At 38.5% G+C, this 21,713-nt stretch overlaps 2 protein-coding genes and 1 long non-coding RNA gene across 3 annotated transcripts; 2 read left to right on the plus strand and 1 right to left on the minus strand.

Annotated features, from left to right (window-relative positions):
* Positions 1-13,368: 13,368 nt before the first annotated feature.
* Positions 13,369-14,694, minus strand: LOC133737810 (YDG domain-containing protein At5g47150-like). The gene has a single exon (XM_062165301.1). The coding sequence runs from the start codon at positions 14,692-14,694 to the stop codon at positions 13,369-13,371; it is 1,326 nt and encodes a 441-aa protein (XP_062021285.1).
* A 1,601-nt stretch (positions 14,695-16,295) lies between these two features.
* LOC133737811 (1-(5-phosphoribosyl)-5-[(5-phosphoribosylamino)methylideneamino] imidazole-4-carboxamide isomerase, chloroplastic-like) lies at positions 16,296-19,145 on the plus strand. The gene is made up of 6 exons (XM_062165302.1): positions 16,296-16,566; positions 17,543-17,610; positions 17,706-17,913; positions 18,345-18,430; positions 18,538-18,639; positions 19,008-19,145. Exons 1-6 carry the CDS (start codon positions 16,296-16,298, stop codon positions 19,143-19,145), a joined length of 873 nt encoding a protein of 290 aa, XP_062021286.1.
* Positions 19,146-20,222: 1,077 nt separating this feature from the next.
* Positions 20,223-21,486, plus strand: LOC133735704 (uncharacterized). The gene is made up of 3 exons (XR_009859230.1): positions 20,223-20,699; positions 20,944-20,993; positions 21,131-21,486. It is a non-coding gene; the product is annotated as an uncharacterized LOC133735704 (long non-coding RNA).
* The last annotated feature ends 227 nt before the right edge of the window (positions 21,487-21,713 follow it).

Here is a 21,713-nt window from a genome sequence, read left to right on the forward strand (position 1 = left end):
TGTGATGTGTTATTGCCTTATTGGGTCTTCTCTCTCTCTCTCTCACTCTCTCTCTCTCTCTTTTTTGTGTTTTTCAAGTCAAGAATAGAAAACATAATTTTTTTTTTTGTTTGAGGAGAGAAAGAAAAGTTACAAAGCGAAGCCCCTACTACAACCAGAACTAAAAAAATCAAAGTTAAAAGCAGACAGAGCGGAAAGCGGCAACTTTTGCTTCCACGTCGTCGGGTTTGGAGAAGAATGGGCATGATTGGTAACTGCATCAGCAACGAAGTTGGCGTCGCAGGGAATGTGGATGAAGGAAACCTCCTCGAATTGACCGAAAAGGAACCTGATGTCCTTAATGAGGGTTCTGAGCCGCCAAGGAATGGTACACTTATTTCTGGCAGCATAAATGATCAACTTCGAGTCCCCTTCAATTCTGATTTTCTTGCACTTGAGAAGAAAGGCGTGATAAAGGCCGTCTCTTAGAGCGCTCCCTTCAACAATGGGAACATAAGAGAAACCAATGGATCTGGAACCAGCAAAAACAGGAGTTGCATCGTGATCTCTAATCACAAATCTTGCGACAGCTTTGTTGTTGTCTCGGACTGAACCATCGAAGTTTAGTTTGAAAACTCTGGAGGAGGAGGAGTCCACTGGATAATACCATAGTGAATGGGGGTAGAAGAATCCTTCACTGGATTGTTGTCTCTGAAGACAGCTTCCAGAGTAGCAGCCGCATGAACAACCATAATGGGGGAGACTGCTTTTTGTCTGAAAATGAGGTTATTTCGAACTTCCCAAATTTTCCAGCAAAGTATGATCAGATTCTCAGTGTCCACTTTATGGTAGCCCTTCCTGAACTAGGAAAGAAACCAGGTATCAAAAGAACCAACACACAAGTGTTAATACCAGCCGCATGCCAAACTCCAGAAGCAAAGGGACAAGAGAAGAAGAGATGGTTTAAGTCTTCATCCCCCTGCCTACAGAGGTGGCAAACAGTGTCACTATTAGCACAAAATCTAGCAATCCTTGTTTTAGTCTTTAACCTTCCCCCAGTTAAAAGCCAAGCACATTCTCAAAAAAAAAAAAAAAAAAGGTTAAAAGCCAAGCAAAGATTTTGGCTTTAGGAGGGATATTTAATTTCCAAATTTCATTCATGACATTTACCCTAGGATGGGGCTGAATAGAATCAGTTTGAAGCCAAGTAGCAGACTTAATCGAAAATATGCCCTTGGGGGAGGGACCCCACGCAAACTCATTAGTAGAATAGGTAGCAGGAACATGAATACCTAGAATTACCTTAACAATGTCATAGTCGAGCTTTTGGGAAAGTTTATTCTTGTCCCAACAGCCATTAATCAAGTAAATCACAAACAGTCTCATCAATATCAATAGTTCCTCTTCTGTCCAAGGGAATAAGATTTAAAATTGGGAATTGAAAAGCCCAGTTGAAGGTCCATAATTTAATGTCTTTACCATTTCCAACAATCCATCTGATGCCTTGGAGAAGAATATCCCTACTTTGAATGATACCCTTCCAGGCCATAGAGTGAATGCTATTAAATTTAGAATCAAAGAAAGAACGTTTCCTAAGATATTTTCTGTGGATGATGTCTACCCACCAGTTATCCTTGTCAGTAATGATCTTCCACCCTAATTTAGCTAGAGCAGCACGATTAAAATAGGCTGCAAGTCTGATACCGAGTCCACCAAGGGATTTTGGCAAGGTTCTAAAAAACGCTATTACAAGTAGCAAAGTAGAGTGGTTTTGTTGTCACAATTCATTGCAATTTAACCTTGTTGTTTTGATTCATCTATCTCCCCTCATTCTTTTTAGGGGCCTTCACCCAAAACATTAAAATGGCCTAAAATTAACCCACTTATCCTAATAACAGATTTTTATTTTTATTTACCCAGTTTAAAATAAAATAAGGGAAAATGGTCCGTACGGTACCCGAACTTTGCCTCCTTATAACTTTTGGTACTTGAACTTCAAAAAATATCAATATGGTACCTGAGGTTCTTTGCCCGACCGAAGATTGGTACATATGGCCGTTACCACCGTTACGAAGCTTGCCAACTGGCAATTTTAGAAGGGCATTTTCGTCCATTTGTATATTAATTAATTTTTTTTTCCTCTAAATCATTTTTTCTCTCTTTTCTCTCTCTGTTCTTTCTCTGTTCTTCTTATCGGAAAATACTTGGCTGCCCAGCCATGGGCAGCGCTTCCTAACCAAGTGCTACGTGGCCCACTCTGGGTCTAACACCTGTTCTTTTTTTCTTTTTCTTTTTTCTTTCCCCTTTCTGTTCTCCTTCTTCCTCTTCTCCACTCCCATGGCTGCCCATCGACTCCTGCAGTTCACCATTTCCACAATAACACAAATCAAATCCATTTTCCATAGCAAAAACTACAAAGAAACAGAACTTCAATCCAATTATCAACGAAGAGTTCAATCTTAATAGCATATGCAGATGGACCTTGGGCTATTCGACGACGGCGGAGATGAGATCAGAGAGGAGATCGAAGCAGAGGAGCGGCTCCGTCGTCCTCCTAATCTGCCCCTCTCCTCCACTGGGCTCACCTCACCGCCGCCACTTTTCTCTCTCTCCACAGAGCCTTCCCGCCGACCCACCACCGAGTCCAACTCGACCGCCGCTGCAGCCCATGTCCTCCACCGGCCTCCGAGAGGACATGGGCGACAGTTCCATCTTTTTGCAATGTATCTGTCCCAATTTTAATTCAGTGCAAGCAAGTTCAATTACTTTGGTTGTTGGTTATGCTTGATTTGTAGAAAGATGAGAATTTGGGTGATAGGCTAAACAAGATTATCTGTGTTGTTTCAAATTTGGGCGGAGTATGATGAATGTGTAGTCTCTGTTGCCGAAAAGAAAAGGAAGGACTTGAATTCTGATTAATTTCTTTCTTGGCTTCTAGTCATAGTTCTGAGAAATTTTCAAATCAAAGAGATTCAAATGGAAGTCTTTGGGTTTGAAAAGTGTATCAAGCACTATACCAGAAGGACCCAACTCGGATTCTTGATCGTTCTTGTCAGCCTTGGAATGAGATTCGGCGCCATCGGCTCCGGCACCGGAAACGAAAATGGAATCTTGATGCTTCTCGGCTTCATATATGATTTACAGAAGTGAGGGGGGGGGGGGGGGAGAAGAAGAAGAAGTAGCTAGAAAGAGTTTGATTTTTCTTTAGTTTCAAGTCTAACTAGGTGGGACGAGATTGGAATCAAATTGGGGAAGAAAACCCAGAAAGCAAAGGTGGAAAGAAACCCAGAAAGATAAGTAGAGGTTTGAAATTTGATGATTTGGGTTGGCCTTTATAAGGTGTGTCTGGATTCTCTCTCTTGACTGAAACTTGAAGAAGATGGTTCAAAGTTGAAGTGGGGCAAGATCTCTTTGTTGTTGCAGCTAGCTCTCAAGGATGATTGAAATGAAGAAGTAAGAAAGAAGAACTGATAAGCAAGGAGGAAGTGACGATGAACATTCATGTAATTTTTTTTTATTATATAAAAAAGAATAAATAAGGAAAAAAAAAGTAAAGGGTAAATTGGTCATTTTAAGTTTAAAATTGCCACCTGACAACCTCCGTTACGGAGCTAACAGCTCTAAGTACTTATCTTCGGTCGGGTTGAGAACCTCAGGTACCGTATTGATATTTTTTGAAGTTCAGGTACCAAAAGTTATAAGGAGGAAAAGTTCGGGTACCGTACGAACCATTTTCCCATAAAATAACAATTTTAAGTTAAGAAGAATTATGAAATTACAAACTGTCATCCTCACTCTCTCTTCTAGATTCACAGACTCTCTCTCTCGCCGTCCCAGTTCAAGACAACGTCGACAACTCGGCGTCAGCAATCGAAGGAGGAGCTCGACGCGGGAGATGGATTAAGAATCGGATACGCTAAAGATTCCAATCACGCTCACAATCTCTCTCTCTCTCTCAACGTCGATGACTTTGTCATTGCCGACGGGATTGATTCGCTTCCGGAGCCTAGCCCTTCTTCTCATTCCACTCTATCAGTCCAATCCCACCCCTAACCCGAAGCTAAAAACGAACCCGAACCTAAAGCTGAAGTAGAACCAAAATCCGTTGAAGCTGAAGTGACTTCGGAGCTCCGGTTGGATCAAAATAAGGCCTTGATCGCTGAGAAGTTAAACTGTGCTCATCAATTGGCGGCATATGTTTCCTCCGCCAGGAAGGACTCAATCGCGAGAAGGAGGACGATGACTGACAATCTCAATCTGGCTTCTGGCAATTACGCCAAGATCCTCGCCAAGCACTCGTAATTTCTTTCTTTCATTTTTTTTTTCAACATTTTAGGTTGGGTTTTTTGAGATGCAGGTAAGATTGGTCTTCATTTGGTGGGTTTAATCGGTTTTGGGTTAATAGTTGAGCACAAGTGATCCAATTTGTAATCTGGGTACTGGGTATTTGTGGGTTTTAGTGGAGTTTTGGTCTTGAAGTAGGGGATTCATTGTGGTCTTGAAATGGAGTCTTGGTCTTCATTTTGTTTGTTACTGCAGATTACATTTTTTAGTACTAAAGGAAGCGCTGCCGATACTACTTATAGTTATTGGCTTAGATAATAGCTGCATCTACTGCATTAAAGGGGATATTGCACAAGAGCGTATCACCCGGTTCAAGCTCCAGATTTTTTTTTTTTCCAACAAAGTTTGATTGAGCCTTGTACTGGGTAGAGCAATATATATATATATATGGGGAGTGAAATTTGCACTCCCCAAATTGCAAACCACACTCCCACTATCTAAATTTAATCTATTTTATGATTTTATGTTTTGCACTTCCTCTTTTGCCCTTATATGAAACACCAAATTGCACTGACCCGTGTACCCACTCATCCTCTTCATCTTCAACCCGAGCTATGAACATTTACCCAGAAAAGTAAAGAGAACTTCAACCTCAATCCTATCACCTAATACATAAACTCAATCAAGTACCAATTTACTGTCTCTATTTCTCACTCTCTTCCTCAAAGGAGAGTCTTCGAGGCCGTCAGAGTCAGAGTCAGAGGACTCGTACTGCTCCAATTCCTCGGCAGTCAAAGGCTTCACTTCAATTTCCTCCACAACTTCCTCCATAACCTTCATCTTTCACAATTTCACAGAGATTTTGGTCTTTGTTTTTTGGAAAAACCGAATTGGGGAGTTGGATGAGAGAGAGAGAGAGAGAGAGAGAGAGAGAGAGAGAGAGAGAGAGAGAGAGAGAGAGAGAGAGGCTTCTTGGTTCGCTCGAAGGTGGAAATGGTGGTGGCTACAGCAAGGGATTCAAAGGTTTTTGGGTTGTTTAATCTGGGGGCAAGGCAAACAATCAGAATGCTCTTGTTCATCGTTTTCCATTGACTCCGTCATCGACACATGGGAATTCATGAATGATCTCGATGATGAATTTGATTATGATTTTGAGGTCAGTTCCTCTAAGTCTAGCTACCCCAACCTCTTTGGCTTGGCCTTCTCATTCTTCCATTAGCGTCGCTCTTGATAGATTATAGATTAAGTGATGGGATTGGTTTTTCACAGATGAAGATGAGACAAACAGAGAGAGGAGAGAGGCATCATGCTATTGTTTTCGTTAAGAGGCCAGAGAGAGAACAAATCTGATGAGGGGTATTTTGGGAAATGAAAAAGCAATAGCAGATAAAAACTTTAGTGGGAGTGTGGTTTGCAATTTGGGGAGTGCAAATTTCACTCCCCTATATATAATGTTGTTTAGATGTGCATACGTGCTGCTAGAATATAATTAAAAGTTGTTTATTGACCCCAATAAATTTTTATGAGAAAAATATACAAACAGGACTTGAATTTAGGCCAATTCTAAACATTAATACTCGACTATTTAAAGCTATAAATTTGGTATTCGGGATTTCACGCCCGACCCAATAATCGTACACCCCGTACATAACGACGTTAACTAGCCAGCCACGTGGCAAAGCCTGAGTGGTAATTGGGTCATTTCGTTACCCAACCTCATTTGTCTCTTCTACTGAAGCAGAGTCGCAGACTATTTTTTTTTGCGCAGCCACCCATCTATCTCACCACGCCCATTTTCTTCCTTCACAAAAACAGTAGCCAACCAACCTCTTCCTCACTCTCATTCTCTCTAGCTTCGAACACACCACCACCTCCTCATCTCTTACTCTTCTATCATTTGTTCATCCTCATTCCTCACTCAAATTTCATCATTTCCTCAAAGATTTGGGTTTAGGTATAAGAGAAAAAATGGGTGAGGTTGAGAGATGGTAATGAGTGGTGGCGGTGTTCTAGTTTCAAGGGAGAGAGATGAGTTAAATGTGGCGGCTGGTGTTGTTGGAGGAAAAAGGAATGGATAATTGATGGGTCTCGGGTGTGTTGCGAGAGAAAGGAGAAAAGAATTATATGAATGGGTGATGGTGGTGTGTCTAATCCATTCTGACCATAAGATGAAGATGATCATATCCATGACCTTGATCTCATCGTTTGGTGAGGTGAGTTGGAGGTTGCACATAAAAAGTGAGAGAGAGAGAGATCAAGCTGCTATGTATAAGAATTAGAGAGAGAGAGAGGAAAAGTATATATATAAAAAAAGGTCTGGGTTAAGATGGAGTGACCAAAGTATCCCTCAAAATATGCCACTTGGCACGAGACTTAATGCCGTTTTGGAAGGTGTTAATGTCTAAGATTCAGCGGTAGTTAAACCTTGGTTAACGCTGGTCCGATGGGCGGACCGTTACTTGTGATATTCTCAGAGCTCCCGCTACCTGTTAAGTAAAATACAGAGGGCGTCAGAGGGAGACCGCGTTGGGCGGTCTTCTCTTCTCCGATGCCTAAGTTAGTCAATGTATTTATGTTGACAAAGTAACAGTAGGTAAGTAGTAAATGCGTAATTAATGAGGAGAGAGAAGAGAACATTTTATAGGTCAACATTCATTGTTTTTGATGTGGGACTGATATGCTTCAGTTCCCAGCTTCTGGAGCTTCTGATGCTATCTTGGCGCAGCGCGTGGCGGCGCGTCAGCGGTAATCTGGGGGTGAGCCCGGGCTCAGGCGGTAGCCTGCTTGGCTGTGTTTCCATAGGTCACACAGTTGGTGGTAGTTGGTACCGCTGGCGGTAGCATGAGCGTGGCTCATTCTAGCTAATTATGCTTGGCAAATGCTCATGTAAGTACAGACGGGGTGTACGATTATTAGGTCGGGCTTGAAACTCCGGCTACCAAATTTATAGTTTTGAATAGTCAGGTAGTAATGTCTAGAATGGGCATTAGTTCGGGTATTGTTTGTATATTTTTCTCAATATTTATTGCCCCCAATAGAAGGTTCTAAATTGATGTAATCTCATCATCTTCTTCCTCAATCAAAATTTTATTTGTCTAATTTTAGGGAGATTAGTCTATTTTTCCCCAATAAACTATTACTGCTTTCCAATAAACATTTATTGCCCCCCAATAAAGTGGGGGCAATAAAAGTCTCCATGAACTATAAAATTTCCGACGACCTCTTTGGGGACATTCGGAGAGATTTTCTGTCACACCCCGAATTTTGAATAAAGGAATTCAAATCCGAAACGCGAGAACAAACAATCACAAGAAGACTCTTACAAAATTTTTCAAATAAACTAAGCACCAAACAAACTGAACTTACAATGTTAATACTGACTCGTTCTTTAGAGTCACATATTACATTACAATAGTTTACAATTTAAACTGAATATCAATTCAATGTGTAACCACTCTCACCAACTCACTACACCGCGGAATACTACAAGTAAAAACGCCCTTCTACACCACGTGACGGAAAGTCCACCTCAGCTTCGATAACGATCACCTGATATTCTAACCTGCACAATAACCCCTACACCATAGAATAGTGCACCGGGAATATAAACAACAAACCCGGTAAGCTTTTCAGCCCGTATGAGTAAACTAAATTAAAATGATCGACTCATGTCACTTATGCTTATAATTTCTCAATTCGTGAGATAAATTAAAGCAACAACATTTAACTCCACAAACACAACCAAACATATAATCACACTAGGTAACAATTAGTAATCCCTGCATCGAAAGTTTAGTTCAGGAGATCACTAAAGTCACCCAATTCAAATTATAGTAATCCCTGCATCGAAAGTTTAGTTCAGGAGATTACAATTAAATCAACAATAGAATTCATAGCATTCCAATTCTCACATATGAATTAAGGAAAGAACACTAGAACATTCTCCGAAAACTACGTACTCATGATGCAGTAACGTCGTTATCACCATGACGGTACGTAAACACAGACTACACACCCATGATGCAGTAACCCAGTTACCATCATGAAACTATGCAAACACAGACTACACACCCATGATGCAGTAACCCAGTTACCATCATGAAACTATGCACACACAGACTACACACCCATGATGCAGTAACCCAGTTACCATCATGAAACTATGCAAACACAGACTACACACCCATGATGCAGTAACCCAGTTACCATCATGAAACTGTGCATGCAACATGACTAGAGCTCTAACCATACCGTAACCTGTTGCCTCCGTCGAGGTTCAGCCTTACGATGACATTGCACCCAGGTTAACCACAGTAACCTTCAGAATCCAGCCATTTAAAGAAATCCCACCCGACTCTCAATTGTCACATCATAATTTCAATAACTCATTCAACAATATAAGTCATCAAATATAATTCCGGCATAAGTGGAAGTTCAATTCAATAATGTGAATGAAAACATCAAAAGTCTACATATCACAATGCCACACCATCCAGATATATATATACCACGTAAATATATATATACGTAATCATCCACACAGGAATGACCACTAATACCAACTATAGTTCACACACTTTAAAACCAAGAAATTAATTTTATACTTAAATTCATTTTTTTACCTGGGAGCCGTAGCCCTATGAACCGTAGTCGATCGAGTTCATATTATTTCAAACAAAGCATTAAATTTGAAAACGATTTACAATTATCACAACAATTCCAACAATTAAATAATTTGGTTCGTATTAGAACCATGTGAGATTTACTCACCTCTAAATCCAGTTGCGCCTTCAATACAGCCCAAAATCACAATCACAACGTTCGCCCAACCAAAACCGTCAATCACCTAAACAAATACGACCTTACTTAGCAACCGATTCATAAAACACACTTAAACGACGATCCCACGGTCGGATCCTCATCCGTGACCACACAAAGTCATCGGAACAGCTCTACGATCAACAAATCAAAACTACAAGTCGATCGGACGGCCAAATCCACACGGATCGAAAACCGAAACAAATCGAAAACCCTAAAACTTGGAAAATTCATAACATGCTCATACGATTTCCAAAAATTACAAAATAAATATCGAAATGCTCGTATCGACGAGTAGATCACAATGAAGAGCAGAAACTGCCCCAGAGGTGGCCGGAGGCCGCCGGAAACCACCACCACAGTGGCGGCACCGCCACCAAACCAAAGTCAAAATTTGACAAAACCTCCAACATAAAAGTTCTTCATCTCAAATCCAATTGAAACATTCATAACTAGCACAAAGTCAGAATCAAAGCCATTTGGCCGGAATTTACCTCGGAAGTTCAGAAAACCGATGAACCCTAGAATCACAATCATCAAAATTCGACCTCCACACCTTGAATCGTTGCAAGCCGCTTGGAGGGAAGCATCAACGTCCAATGGGCTAGAAAAGCCCTCAAAGAACTCGAGCTATAGTGGCCGGAGATGGGAGAACCAAGGCCGGCGATTTGAGGCGATCTGCAGCTCCACCGTGCAACTTCTCGACCTTGTAGCGTCGTCTACGGTGCCTCCCACGACAAATCACCACCACAGACGTGTAGAGGGGACTGAGGAGAGCAGGATTCCCTTTGGAATCGAAGCAAAAGGTGGCCGGAGGAGGAAGAAATCGGCCGGCGAAGGTGAGAGGCCGATCGGCTCGGGGAGAGAGAAAACGTTCCGAAAATGGAAAGTTGGGATTTTTCTGATATTTTCGGATTTTTTTTCATATTTAACCAAAATAGAAACTTTTTCCAAAGGTCATAACTTCTTCATATGAACTCCGATTTCCGCATTCCGCATGTCCACGAACTCGTATCGACGCGCTCTACGACTTCCGTGAAGGAAGCTTTCACAGAATCCTAACGTATAAAAAGTCAACCTTTGCACCCCCCCTAAAACTATACTTTTCGAATAAATAATCGTCCGAAATACTTCCGCTCCGTCCACGAGCCACGAAATTGTATCAACGAACTCCTAAATAATTCCCGAAGCATTTAGGAATTAATTACGAATTTTCGGGGTATTACATTTTCGGAGATGTTCGGAGGACGGTGATGGAATTCCGGTGGCCAGCGATCGGTGACTAGAGTCTTGCGAAGTCTCCTATAGCTTCTCTCTCTTCCATTTTTTCTCTCTATGTGACAAAGGAGTAAGGGCAATTATAAGAGTTATTATGGATACGTGAGGAAAAAATAAGTGAGTGGTGTAAAGAAAAAAAAAATCTCTAAAATTAGCGTAAATGGACAAAGCTCCTTCTTTTTAATTTACTCTCTATGGCAATGCGAGGCTAAGCGGTAGAATTGCATTGCTTGACCTTGGGCGTTATAGTTGCGTTGACATTGGCATGACCTCGGCCTATGAATGAAGCTGGGGTTTAAGATGTTCTAACGTGGGCCGCCTGTTGTTTAGGAGCCTAAGAGGATCAGAAAAATAGTGAACTCGTTTAGCATGTAATTAAGCTCAAACAGAAAATGGTACAACACCTATGGCAACGATACTTTTGTCGACATAGGTTGCTCCCTTATTTAATATTATATTTATTTATTTATTTATGAAACATATAAAATTGCATCCTCCAATCGTTATGCGGATGATAACATCTTCTGGAGTGAAGAATAATAAAGTAGCCACAACATTGTAGAATGTGTGGTGAGAAATCACTGATGTCAACGTTATCTGTTTCAGTTGTATATCCATAAGCAATTGTTCTTGTTTTCTTATGGTGCATTAATGTTCTTATTCAACAGTCACATCCTAGGGATTTGGTTTGTAATTTGTATTTAAGAGCTATGATATGCATATGCAGTTTGTTTGTTGTTGCGTTTTATATGGAGAATGAAACTAATACGTCTAAAAGACGCACAATTTAAACCTTGCACTAAAATATCGTCGTTAATAAATATAGTGATCAATTGAATTAATGTAATGCATCATTGACTTGAATACTAAATTCTTGGAATTCTTTCAACTATTTTTCCAAACAAGAAATATGAAAATTGGAGTGAAAAGCGTCCATTGTCTAATGGATAGGACATAGCTCTTCTAAACCTTTGGTATAGGTTCAAATCCTATTAAGGATCATTATCTGTTGGAGATTGTTTCTAAAATACTAATCAAATGTCACAAAATACTCTAAATTACTATACTAAATAGACAACGAAAGTAAATTGTTTACCTAACCTAGAATGAATGGGATCTTTTAAAAAGTTGTACAGGACACTGTAGACACATTGAATCACATGTACACAAAATTTCAAGGGATTTAAAGTTGATTTGATATAAGAAATAATTAACGCGAAATAGAAAACATAATTTTTTTTTTTTTTGAGTTGAAAATGTCGTCCATTATGTAATTCAGCAAGCAGTACAATAATGGCTTGCCTGTTAGGGCTGTCAGAAAAAACCATTACATAGAGCACACTATACTAGCACACCCCTCACACAAACATACTACTCAGCACACTCCTAGCACACCCACCTTTTTTGGTTAAGCGCAAAAACGAGAACCTAAGTAACCCCAAGAAACAAATTAAATTAACCAAGAGGCTCCTAGAATCTTGTCGATCTTTCCCACTCAAAAAATGAAAACAGACCTGATATCCTTTTGTAAAAAAGAATGTAAGCCTAAAACTAAAGCAAAAAAATAGAAAACCAAGGACCAAAAAATCCCAAAACCACACCCAAAGAAGGCCCACAGCCCAATCGGGGAAAACTCTAGCAAAAATGAGAAACTCTGCCCCAATGAAGCCAGCCCTATCGCCGATGTTAAACATAAAGTTAAGAAAACATAAACATATTTTGGGACTTGAAAACAATTTGATAAAACGAAGCTAAAGGCTCATTCTCTACCACCAAGCACACTTAATCATATCAATGCCAGTTATGGTCTCCTAAGCTCAATTACATTTACCTTTCTGGGTTCCTCGTTAAGTGAATACAAGCTCACCACTCACTTTATTTCTGATTATGAAACCTATAAATAAGCTCACTAAATATAACATATCAAAATCGTTGAGCATGAAAAGATTTTGGGATAATTATAGGGTCACAAGTACGTTGGTAGTATTGCTAAACCTACGGTTTGAGTCATTGGAATAAACACAAGACATATACGAATCAAGCATCTAGGAAAATTCTACAATGTGTTAACGTATGACATGCATACAATTGCCTTAAAAGCGGTAAAATGAGTCCTCAAAATAGTAATATTAGTCCTCAAAGTGGTAACATGAGTCCTTAAAGTGGTAAAAATAGTTGATGTATGAGAAATGTTAACATACCATAGCTTTACCCCAAGCATCTAACCCTAAATTGTTCATTTAGTTTCACACCTAAACAAACAAGCAATGATTTATCTTGTAGACACGGCAAAATAAATAGTAGAAAACTAAAAATTGAACTGTCATCAATTAAACATGTTTGGGGCTTTGAAATCGCCTCTAGCTATAAGAGAATTAGCTAGACACACTAAAGAATTCAGAATTAGAAAATATGAAGAAAAGAAAACAAAAACTAGAAGAAAGGAGAAGGAAATAGATGACGACCTCCCTAGGGCTTCTCGTTACGATTCAGGATCTCTATACTCTATTGTGGTTGACTGATCTTCATAGGCACATTTGCTGATTTAGCTTCTTTTCTTCTTCGTTGCTTCAAAAAACCTATAAAATATAAGAAACTAACAAGAAAATATGGAGGAATAATATAACTATGCTCCTATAAAGCAAGATAGAAAATAAAAAAAAAATTTAAATTCAGAAAACATAAGAAAGTATTAATGAAATACGATAAGATATAATATATGCTATGTGGGCCATATTTTTGCATTTGATCTAGATCATGCGGCGTGTAAACCACCTTATTACGTTAAATGTTGTGGCTATGCTACATGAGCTGCCACATGAAGTGTGATCTAGTGAGATGAAAAAAAGATGGTTCATCTAACATTACTCCAAATTTTTTTAGGCAAACTTCTGTGAAAGAAAATGTACGTGACTTTCTCGGATTCTTGAAAAGTAACAAAACAAAATAAGATATTCAAGAAATAAAAATCGGAGGCTAAACTTACCGAAGGTAACATATGTAGACTGTTCAACTACTGTCAAATGAAAGCTCTGGTTGTCCCGACATCCTTCTCAACATAAATTTATAGATCATAATACCAAGTTGTCTTTCTTGCAGAACTCTTTCTACGGTGTATAATCCATAGTAAACATAACACGAACCATTAGAATGTTTCAACCTTCGAATTACCCTTATAGGAGTTCCTTCTTCTTTGCTATTCCTTAATGCAAGGTTTCCACCTTGCATTATTTGATCTGTCGGTTTAGTTTGATCTGTTGGTTTAGTTTTACGAAACAGAAACTTTCCACCTTGACCAGAGTAGATCAGTATATCAGAAGATTGCAAATTGTTAACATAGCGACCAGAATCAACAATACTTGTGGCCAAAATTTTTCCGTCATTCCTCCACATATAATCAATACCACATGTAAATTGTCGATGAAGACCAACAATGGTTAGTTGAGCTCTATGTCGAAATCTATCACCAACTTTTACTCCTGCAATCGATCCTACTTGCTTTATCTTGTTAACCCATTTTCCTTGTTTTTTGAGATCCATTGCTGCTTTAATGTAACTCCAATTACAGTTTTGTGCCTCGGATTTAGTCAATATCTCTCTATAGGCTTCCAAAGCCCCCTTGACCTTGTTACGATCTTTATGTTCCACTTCCACCGACTTTTGACTTGTAAACTCCGCATGCATACTCGTCTGGTAAGGTTGCTGGTGGTCCCACAGTGGTTGTCTCTTTCTCCCCAAGACGAAATGCCTATTTTTTGAATTAAAAGTTGTAACAACATTTTTGGACACTGTGTTGGCTTTGTGCTGATATTCGTTGCTCCAATTTTGTTTCTTCGAGTTGGCCAAAGTATCTTTGATCACATCAAGATCCTTCTTCACCTCGGTATTATCTTTATCTTCCAAATTATGCACATGCTGGTGACTAAAATCAAAATTTCCACATACAGCCATCCTTTCAGGTCGGTATTCATCAGACAAAGGCTGTCGCTTCCTCAATCCTTGGCGGATTGATAGGTTAGTGTTCTGATCCTCCTTGCTCTTTACAGAGTTACTTTTCAATACACTCTGTGGTGAGGGCAAAATTTCTCGTGGTGCAGCCGTAATAGAAAAATGCGAAATCCCATCATTTCTCTTACCTTGTTGGAGATTTTTTGATGATTTAACCAAATCACGATCAAGTAGAGAATTGTGATCTTCACTTTCACTACTTTGCACCATAACTCTATATGATCCACGCCTATTGGGAAAATTTCCAAAATCATCCACTCTTGGCCTCTTCGATTTTGGAGTAAATAAACCGTCTTTTAGGGTTCCACGTACTTTCACGATAGCCATAATGATTTTGTTCGAAAGAAAGTACAATAACACCCTACATAAAAAAGAAAAAGAAAAAAAAAGTTAATCAAAGTACTAACACATACGATATATAAAGAGAACTCACTTTGTCAATTAAAAAAGAAAGCATGAAGGCTTAATAATATAACCCCTTTTTTGGATGTTATGGTAGTTATGTTTAGAAAATTGTGTTTGTCAACCTGATTGAGACAAAAAGACATGCCTTCCTGTCTTCGACCATATGGTTTAGTGTCATAAGTTTATAAGTGGGACGTCATGTGTTTGACTCAAAGATGATTAGTCATAAAATTGGCATCCTCCCACATCTCACCAAAATCCTAAACCTAATGGTTAGTTAATTTTTTTTATTTTTTATTTTAAATCCTCACCCCACTCTATCACCTTATGCCAATGAGATTCAAATCTGTAACCTTCATTTTGATTTTACAAATAAAAAACAGGTTATAGGTCATCACCAAAAAATACATAGAACCATGACGATAAAAAAAAAAAAAAATCAGTTGTGTAATAAAAAAAATTGTCATCCTCCCACATCCCACCAAAACTCTAACCCTAATATTGGTTATTTTTTTCTTCTTTATAATCCCCACTTCACTCTATCACCTTATACTTATGACATTCGAATCTGTGACCTTCATATTGGTTTTACATATAAAAAACAGGCTACAGCTCATCACCAAAAAATACATTGAAAGCAAAATATCAAAAAAAAAAAAAAAAGAGGTTGTTTTGTCCCTCAACTATAACTGTTTAGGTTCCTGAGCTTCGTACATGGTGTAATTCTTTTCTTAGCAAAAAAGAAAAAAGAAAAAGAAAATTTGACAGTAAAAGAGAGCTAATGTTTCGACCTAAGAAAAAAGCTCATAAAATAGAAAAAAAATTTAGAGACAGACAACTTAAAATAAATTTCTAGTTAGAAGGAACGAAAGAGAAGTAAATTTACCTCGTAAAGGCAGATGTAGAAGCCTCTCCCTGTTATGGTTCTAATCCCTAGCAAGACACAAATATAAAGGACTTGATGTATTGCTTTATATAGTGATATTTCCTTGCGGACTTCTAGGTGGAATATATAGAATTCAAAATCAATTAGGGTTCTAAACTTTAGCCCCCCAAAAGGAAAAATCTTTCAGATATTATTCTCTGTTATCGTATTGACTTAGTTTCCTATTTTAATATGGTTTCTTTACTTTCTTATACTAAATAGGATTCCTGAACATTAATTCTTGAGGATACGGTATATGCAAAACTTTCTGCTTGAAATTTGAGAATTTATGATAATTATCTTTAAAATTAGATGATTGTAGTTTCTTTTATCATTCAGTTGCCACTTTTATTTTCTCCCATCAATCTGAGCAAGAAAATGGGAGTGCAGAAGTTGAATGAACAATATCCTCCTTGATTTTCTGGGTATTTAATTTTTTTTAAAGCTAACTTTTGGCGGCAAATGTATTGCCAGTGACTATTTATTTAATTTTTCAAAAACAATTTTGCCGATGAACATTTGCCAGTATCAGTGGATTTGCCTATGAAATAGTGGGTTTTTAATTTAAAAAAAAAAAAAAAAAACACAACTTGTGCCGATGAATGTATTGCTGGGGACAGTGGCTTTTCAACTTGTGCCGATTGAAGGATGGTGGACTTTTGGTAGTAGAGGCGATTTTGCTGGGGACAGTGGCTTTTCTGCCGCTTGTCTTGCTGGTGGTGGCGTCCCTCTGAGTGGTGGGTTCGTTGGTGAAGCCAACGTCCGTGCTGAGATAGACGGCTTCAGCGGAGGCTCTGTGGTGTTTGCCAGCAGCAGAGCCATCTTCGACAGCTTGGCGGTGGTGATTGCTGGTGGCGGAGTAGATTTGGGTTTTCTCAATACTAGAAATCTGTTCATTTACATCACCATCATTTAAATCGGTCAGACTTGCACACGATGTAAAAAATTAAGCTAACATCGTTTTCGAAAGAAACCGATTTAAATGTGTATCATTAACATCGGTTCCTAAAATGACCGGTGTTAAATGTTTCGTTTGAAAATTTGCGGGAACCTCATTTTCCTGAAAGCGCTAAGTGTTTAAGTGAATTATAGGAAGCGGGTACTAAAACTTAAAACTTTCACACTTACAGAAAAAGAGCGCCCTCGACTCTACCAAAACTGAACTAGAAACCCTAACCTCAGTCTCCACTCTCGACCTCCATTTTGAACCCAGACCCGAGCTCCTCCTCCTCCTCCCTCGAACTCATCACCTCCTTGGCTTCTTCAGCATCGATTTCGTCCAGTCCTTCATCTCACTCGCCTCACCAAATTAGTCGACGAGGACATCATCCAGGCAGTTCTAAATGGCACCGTTCCGTCTTACTCTCTCGAATTGAAGCTTGGAGTTTGGGAGGAAGGATTCAATTACGACGCCGGTCGGAGACGAAGTCCAGCTTGGGTATGTCGTTCTCTGTACGCCAAATCTGTACGTATAATTGTTTCTGTGGACTATTGTTTTCATTTGTGGGCTATTGTTGAAGTATGATTGTTTTTCTTTAGAGTTTACGAAGCGAGAGTTTGTGGTTGGCTTCAATATTAGCTAATTTGTCAAGTCTAGCTTGGGTATGTTCTCTCTTGCTTCCTTCCAATCTTTGTTCCAATTGAAATTGTGATCTATGAAATTGTATGGTCACCTTGAGTTTGAACTATTGATTTTGTTATGCTTTTGAGATTGAACGGTCTCGGTAAAAAGAAGTTTGATGGGTCTAGGCCATCTGCAATGTTCAGTAAGTTTCTGCTTCCATTTTTGGTCTGTAACTTTTTGTATGTAGTAATAACATAGAACCTATTTTTGTTGTTATTTAGTTATCGGGTTAAGGCGAGTACCCATAAGCTGTGCTGTTCGTTTCCGACCCTGTATTGATATACACAAGGTATTGGAGATTCAAAGTTCAAATCTTTTGGGACTTAAAACTCTGTTTGTGTATTGTTACATTTGTGTGATTGTTTTGTGGGTTTTTGTTTGTAGGGGCAAGTAAAACAGATTGTTGGGTCGACGCTTTTGGATTGGAAGGAATATGGGCCGGCTCTGGTTACCAATTTCGAGTCGGATAAGTCGGCGGGGGAGTATGCAAAGATGTATAAGGAAGATGGGCTTACAGGTGGCCATGTGATAATGTTGGGGGCAGATCCTTTGAGTAGAGCTGCGGCCATTGAAGCTCTGCATGCCTATCCTGGTGGGTTAATTGCTAGGTGCCTTCTTGTTATTGTGATTCTTTTGGTCTTTTATACTTTTAAATTGATTCTCGGATTCCATTGATGTAATAGTCTTTGTAGTAAGTATTCCTTTAGTAAGCAGAGATAGTCGTTCTTGTATACGAAAATACACTTTTGTCTTTGGTTGGTAGTAATATGGCTGGATATAATAGTTGAATTAGATTAAAGATTCTAACTTGCATCAGTTAGGATTGCGAGGTTTAGGGAAATTGATATCAAAGAGGTGCCAACCTTTGCAAAAGGATCAGATTTCTCATTATTCATTGCACATGCTGAGATTAGTATAAACCTTGTGAGTGTGCTATTTCACTTTGTTCTCTATGATTGATGATATGTTTAAACTTACAGATTTTCCTCTGCTGAACTTGCTGCAAGGACTGGTATAATCTAGGTGGTTTGCAGGTAGGAGGTGGGATCAATTCAGATAATTCTTTGCAATACATAGAAGAAGGGGCTAGCCACGTCATTGTCACTTCTGTGAGTTCTGTTTTTCTCCTCTTCTAAAATTGAAAAACCATGTATATTTGTTAGAACAATTGATATCAGGAAAACATTTTGTAAAACTTGTCTTGGTTTTCTTGCAGTATGTATTTAATAATGGGCAAATGGACCTTGAAAGGCTTAAAGATCTTGTTTGTGTTGTTGGAAAAGAATGGCTTGTTTTAGACCTTAGTTGTAGAAAGAGGGTATGAAGTTATCCAGAATTATACCTCTTATGTCCTTCATTTGTTCACTTTCTTTACGAGGCTAAGCAGTCTCATTAGACTACGTAGTATTCTTGAGCAGTTTTAATTATTGCCTTTGAAATATCAGTTTATTAAAACTCAGATCATATTATGAATGCTAGAACACAGTGGACGAGTTTTGCAGCAAGCTACTGGAACTATTGTATTTTTTTTTTTCTTTAAGCATTTTCAAGTACCATGTTTAGTATATAATAGGCTTTTGTGCTTTAGCCTACTAAGCAACTGTCACACATTCGCCATCTCATTAATTTATTCAAGGCCCTCTTTTATTCGTTGGCCTTAATGTGTATCTGGTCTTTTATGTGCAGGAAGGTAAATATGCAATTATCACAGATAGATGGCAAAAGTTCAGTGACGTGTATCTTGACAAGGAAATATTAGACTTCCTTGCCAAGTATGCAGACGAGTTTCTGGTACGTGGTGTCGATGTGGAAGGGAAAAAGTAAGTCATTTTTATTGCCATACAGTTTTCATTAGCTTATCTGATCTCTTACACTCTGAGCACTATGCAGACACAGGGGTCATGATAATTGGGATTCTATTTTGTTGTTTCATTTAAAACTTGCTTTCTAATTCCAAGTGGGGGCTATCAAGGCTTGTGTTTGGTTCGTTTTGTTTTGAACCCTGCCACCAGTTTGGTTAATTTTCTAGGAAATCACATAACTCCAATAAGCTGCCACCTGTGGCATTATAGAGCTAGTCAACATGAATTAGCTAGCTAGCTAGGTACCAATTTCTATATCAAAGTATTTCTTTGTTGATCTTCTTCAAAAGCATACTATATAGTTGGATTATTTGAATTTGTCTCACAAAAGAACCCTTTTTCAATGTCGTAGGTGCTATTTTTTTGTTACTTTATTTCCTTACCATGCATGAAAGCTTCCCGGAGACTGACATGCTCTAATTATCATTTTCTCTGATCCCGTTCTTCTATTTGTTGATCAGTCAGTGCATAGACTTGGACTAATCATAGCATAGCAAGAATCAGATATATAGAAAGGGAGAAAAACTAATATATCTTTGTACGTATATGCTTCTTCTTCTTCTTCTTCTTCTATAGTAAGAACTAAGAAGTAAGAACTTCCCCAAGTAAACCCTTTGGAGCAGCTAAGTTTCTGTATGTGATTATTTTTGCTTCTGTAATCCATAAGAAATAGGCCCATGTTCCTAACACTTGAGTTATTGGATCGATTTCAAGTTCAGTAGTCTCCAACTGCTCTAACTTCTTCTTCTTCTTCTTCTTCTTCTTCTTCTTCTTCTTCTTCTTCTTCTTCATCTTCTTGTTTTTCATGCAGCCAAGAGAATGGTTATGGTAAGTGAAACTGCATGAAGTTTTACTACACGGACCAACTTGTGGAACTAGATGAGTCTTTGAGAAGACTGCTTGACGTATTAAAGGTGCAACAAGGAGTGAGGGATGGAATGGAGACTTTGGAAGAATGGTGACCAACTTATTGAATCGGCAAGGGATGAGAAGGAGACCTTAACTTTGGCAAGGAAAATAAATATGTTGGTCAGGCTAATTGAACGTTACTTCGTCCTCACAAAGGTCACATTCAGGGAAGTTTCTTGGCAAACTATTATATTGGCATTCACCTAGAAATCCAACCCAAAACGTTTTGGTTACGGGCTATAAGCTTTTATTGATGTGCTTTTGTTTACTCAAAAGTTTTCATTATACTATTATAAGACTCCATATTCTTGCAGTTTCAATTGAGCATCTTTCTTTCCTTTCCTCTTAACATCAAAGTCATATATGATTATGGATATGCTGTGCCAATGTTTAGGAAGGTGGAGAAATGAGAGCAGGAACAAAGTCTCAAGCATGAGCAGAACCGCAGGCCGAAATCCATGTTGAGAGGCACAGCCTCAGGGCCATATTTCCGAGACATCCAACTCAAGAGTTTTCAGTTACAGAGAGCTGAAGACTGCTACTAAGAATTTTCAAGGCCTTCAAGAAATGGAACCCAGAAGACTTTCAAGGCCTTAAAGAGTGGCAGGTACTATTTTCCCTACCTAGGATATGGTTGAACCTCTTTTTAGCTTATGAGCATTGTAGTGTTTTGTTTGATGGATGACATCCCTTGTTTGATATCAAGAAAAGTTAAAGTTAGTACACAGAGAGGTTGTAGGTTCTATTATAAATCAATCCAACACTCCTTATAGCTAATTACCTTCTATTTTTACTTGGTGGATGAAATCCTTTGTTTGATATTTGGATCAATTATGTCTTTTGCTATACAGGATGAATCACTGGTATAATCAAACAATCAATACCTTGGACAAAAGAAGAGGTCAGTACGTACTCTTATCTTAGTCTGATATGTAAGTGATCAAATCCAAAATATAGTACACCTTGCAACTAATTATCTTCATTAGCTTGTTTACCCAATCATTGTGCCTTGTGTGTTGCATGTTTATATATTTCTAGTGGGCGGTAAAGACGCGGAAATCATATAGCCAAAATCAAATTGACGAGGTGCGCATTGAAGTGGCTGATTATATACAGAGTTTGATGTAGGACTGTGACTGCCAAGATGTTTTTTGAGTAAGGCTAGCTAGTTTTGGCTTTGAAGCAAATCTTGGTGTGGAACTTTTGTACATTGTTGCTCATATGTTTCCAAGCTAGCTTTTGTAAGTTTAGGGGTTTATTTTCTGAATTATGTTGAATCATGAATTTGGAAAGAAAATTAATGGAAAGCCCCTAATTTTGGATGATGAGAAATGCAATTTTTTTCCCAGCAATAGCTAAATGCAAACTTTTCACATCATGCTTGTCAAAATGAAGTGAAGTATATTAAAACATAATAAAACAGTAATGCCAAGGAAAGCGAAGTCAGTTGAGAGATTAGAAATCAGTATCAAAAATGAAATCGATGTCCTATGATTATCAATATATCGAATTGTAACTCAAAACCGATGTAATCAAAACTACTGCACATTGATTTCTAATCACCAAACCGTAATCTATTATGAACATACAAATCACCTACCATGGAGCAAACCGATGTGCG

This window comes from Rosa rugosa, chromosome 3, assembly GCF_958449725.1.
Source record: "Rosa rugosa chromosome 3, drRosRugo1.1, whole genome shotgun sequence".
Lineage (NCBI taxonomy): Eukaryota > Viridiplantae > Streptophyta > Magnoliopsida > Rosales > Rosaceae > Rosa > Rosa rugosa.

Coding starts and splice junctions, on each gene's coding strand:
- LOC133737810 (XM_062165301.1), bottom strand. CDS start 14,694: ATGGCTATCGTGAAAGTACGTGGAACCCTAAAAGACGGTTTATTTACT.
- LOC133737811 (XM_062165302.1), top strand. CDS start 16,296: ATGAATGTATTGCTGGGGACAGTGGCTTTTCAACTTGTGCCGATTGAA. Junction 17,611..17,705: donor CCTGTATTGATATACACAAG/GTATTGGAGATT, acceptor TTTTGTTTGTAG/GGGCAAGTAAAACAGATTGT. Junction 17,914..18,344: donor AGCTCTGCATGCCTATCCTG/GTGGGTTAATTG, acceptor GGTATAATCTAG/GTGGTTTGCAGGTAGGAGGT.